General features: G+C 42.7%; 1 protein-coding gene across 1 annotated transcript; it reads left to right on the forward strand.

Moving 5' to 3' along the window:
- Positions 1 to 1233: 1233 nt before the first annotated feature.
- Positions 1234 to 2203, forward strand: PPTG_01805 (hypothetical protein; the record flags this gene model as incomplete). The annotated part of the gene is made up of 1 exon (XM_008895192.1): positions 1234 to 2203. One exon carries the CDS (start codon positions 1234 to 1236, stop codon positions 2077 to 2079), a length of 846 nt encoding a protein of 281 aa, XP_008893440.1. The 3' UTR covers positions 2080 to 2203.
- Between the last annotated feature and the right edge of the window lie 1776 nt (positions 2204 to 3979).

Consider the following 3979-nt stretch of genomic DNA (forward strand, 5'->3'; position numbering starts at 1 on the left):
TTTTTTTTTTTAGAATAATCAAATATGTACTAAACATGAAGAGATTGCGAACGCTGACTTTTTGTGTAATTACTATTCTACAAGCAATATTTTGTTTACGAACATGAGCTTCAAGTACCATGTGTACACTGATTATGATACGGATGTGCTTGTATGATTATTGTTTCCTGATATCTAAAACAAGCTCAGTTTATAATTTCGCCCCTCGGTGGGTTGCTGTAAAATGTACAATCAATTAACATTCTTTATTTCCACAGCTCTACTTAAAGAGATCTGCAATCGTCCGGGGCGTCTACTTCCGACTTGATTTTCATGCTGTGGACGTGATGTCTTCGAAAGATCCTTCGTGAATTGGCGTGCCGGATCCAAGTATCTGTTGTTCGCCGAACAGCGTTAACCGTATAGTTAGATGGTAGAACTTGTTGCTTTAACCGCGTTATCGCTTTTTGAATCAAAAGCATTGCCATATCTCTGTCCGTAATTGCTTGATCAAGTTGAGTGGACTCTATCCAATGGATTTTCTGTGGTGGACCACTTGTAATCACGAATACTCCTATCTGTCTTCGTGGGGTTGCCACCTTGACCGAGTGGAAGTGGACTGAAAAGGTTCCATTGCGCGGAAGATGACTGTAGGTGCTTCTTATGTTTGAGTGGTGTAGAGGTATTAATAGCGGCGCTGTAGATATAGTTGTTTGATTATCTATTACTGTATCATTGGGAGATGCTTCGTTTTCGTTCTCAGGAAGCCAGTTGTATATTTTGTTTGAACCAACGGAAAATCTTCAGTACTAGATCTGCCACATCTGTTTTCGTACGATTTTGATTGCCCTGCTAGGTTGTACGAATACATGAACGTGATGATTAACAATTTATGATCCTTATGCATGGTTCTTAATGAGTTTTAATAAGGTTGTTAGTATTATTAATGATATTACGTCCGCCCAGAGCACGAAGGACACCAGATAGACCACAATACGAAGAAAGAGGGAAACATATAGATTTGTAACCCCCTCCAATAGTGCTATCCAACACTGCTGCAATTGATACAGCAACAAACTTTGGGTCCTTTGCTTTTGTCCGATGTTTGGGCTAATTGGGATTAATGTGATATTTACGTGTCAAACGGGAGCACAACCATTCGGTTGGTAGCATGCAGTAAGATTTCATAAGTCAAAACTCTCGGCAAGTCACCAAGCTTTCTTTCGTTTCTCTATCTCACGTCAGCTTAAAGTCATGACTAAGTTCACTAAGTTTGCCATCATAGGAGCTGGTGGCGTGGGGAGCATTATAGTGGACGAGCTACTCAAGAAGGGTGACGCTGTGTCTGTCAGCATCCTCACTCGCGACGAATCCAAGCCGGAACTACAGGCTTTCAAGACGCGCGGAGCCATACTCATTCAGGTCTCATATGACGACGAGATTGATCTCAAGGAAGCTCTCATAGGAAGCGAAGTCGCCCTCATTACCGTGCCGTCCTTCCACATGACAGAGCAAAAAGCTGTGATATTAGCAGCTAAGGCTGCCGAAATTGAGCTCTTTGTTCCAGCTGAGTATGGAGTCAAGGTGACTGAGGGTCCCAATGCCCCCAAGAAAGTAGTTCAGGATCTACTCGCGGAAGCCCAGCTACCGTCAACCGTCTTTTATACGGGCCTTTTTGCCGAGTTCCTCCCCTACTACCTCGACTACCACTACAGTGAAGGATACATGAACGTGGTGGGTAAGGGTGAGATGGCCTTCAGTATTGCGGCGCGAGTGGACGTGGGTCGCTTCGTGGCACACGTCCTATCCACGGTTCCCAGGAGCAAGCTTAAAGGTGTCAAGATTCCGTTCGAAGCTGAACGTTTGTCACCACTGCAGATTCACGATCTCGTCGAGAAGAAGCTGAACAAGAAGATCGAGGTGCGCCACATCAGTTACGAAGAAAATAAGAAGAAGTTTGACACAGACTACGTGGCGTTCCTCTCGACGATTTTCGAAGAGGGTCGTGGTGTGGTCGGCACGGAGTATGAAGTGCAGGAAAGTGTGACTAAGTTCTTCCCAGACTGGAACCCCACCAAGTACGAATCTCTTATTTCGTGATCGTAATCCTGTTTTGGAGGAAGCTAAATGATCCTAATGTTCAAGCAGAACAACTGTAGCAACGACTTTTGATCTGTACCAAAAAGATTTATTTTTTCGTGCAGTAAACGGGTAATTTTCAGATGCAATTCTTTGTTATGGTAGCTCTAATACTAGGAGTACGTCGTACAGTGCATGCCACTTGAAATATATATTGAACTGCGGCGGGAGTTTCACAGTAGATAAAAAATGTAATATCAATAAATAGAATTGTGGATCCGTATACTGAGCCTAGGTATTTACGACCTGTGATTCTATTCGAGCTCACTCATTCAAAACAATCTTTTGGTAGGGAAACTACATTCCTACACATTGTTCTCATTGTCTGATATGCCCTCAACGACGAAAACGTCCTTTCCGAACCTCACTGCCATCTTCGTCACCAGCCAATATATTGGTGAGGCTATCTAGACCAAATCCTGGAGTTCATGGCCACTGTGGAGACGATGGGGCTGCAAACCAATCAGCCAGAGAGAAGATATTGTTGTGAAGGAACTTGACGAACAATAGCCCTTACTTAGGACAGTTTACTATTGCGCTCTGAAACTAGATTGTCTTCGACTTAGCTGGGAATATACTTCTGTCTACGTAATGAAAGATACAAGCAATAGATGTTAGAGATTCAGTAACGTGTGTAGTTGAATGTACTCAGTACAACATTATCTGTTAGTAGAACCCTTATTCTACAGGCTCCACCAAGGTACTAGCGAACCTACGGACAGCAACATGTTCTGGTACTTTGGGATACAAACTACATAGAAGAGATAAAAACAACTAAAATTAGCCACACTCCTTGGAGACCAACAGTCCAACAACTTTTAACATGTTGCACACATCCCAAACCGCATTCGAGGTTAACCCCAGGTGACTATAGAACGAATGAGGTTGCTGAAAGCATTATAAGCCCGTATGATCGCGTATACTAGTAAAATGATATTTTCCCGATGTTTTTCCAAAACATACATGGAATCTTTACCGCTGTACATTTTAGCAAGCTCTCTTAGGTTATTCACGGGTCGAATCAGCCCCAAATAAAGCGACGAAATAGATCAAGCGCATGGTTTTAAAGGTGTTGGTGTCTCGAAAAAGAAAAATATTTGCAATCCCAACTTGCCTCTGCAGACCATCTTGATAGCTGATAAGCCTTGATAAAGTAATGCTATGCCGTTATTTGCGCAGGCGATCAAGTGTTTCTGTAGTGATCAACAGCCACAAAAAAAGAGACGTAGCCTTATGATCCCGCTAGCATCGGCACTTACCAATATATTGTGTAATATGACCTCTACACCGTGATTCTATGACATGGGTTGTGCGGCGGACAGGTATAAAACGCATGTAGTTTACGCAACATAAAGTACTCAGCATAGTATATAGCACCACACCCTGAGTTACCATGTAGTTCTCGCAACACAAAGTACGCCGCATCGATATATCTGTAGCGCTTAGCACCACACTCTGAGTTACCTGGGCGATGCTTCATTCCGCACCAAACAATACAATACGTATAAACCATTTGAAAGTTGTATACTTTGGAATAGGTAGCCTAATGTATACACTTTATGAATGAATAGATAACAGAACGTGATAGAACGTTTTTGACAGATATATTCCAACTGTCAGCTGATCCGTCTGTAAAAATTTATTGTCTACAATTCTACGACAGCCTAATAACCACCCTCTCCCAACTCTCTCTCTCTCTCTATATATATCCTGGACTGGAAGAATGGGAATTCGAAACAAGCGGTCCCTTGGTAGTGCGCTTGCCAGTCCATTGAAAAGAACGAGAAGTCGTCGACAGAAAGCGGCAGTTACAACACAAGAAGAGAGCGAAGACAAGATTGACAACTCTACATTTTTAAGG

The sequence above is a fragment of the Phytophthora parasitica genome (assembly GCF_000247585.1).
Source record: "Phytophthora parasitica INRA-310 unplaced genomic scaffold supercont2.3, whole genome shotgun sequence".
NCBI lineage: Eukaryota > Oomycota > Peronosporomycetes > Peronosporales > Peronosporaceae > Phytophthora > Phytophthora nicotianae.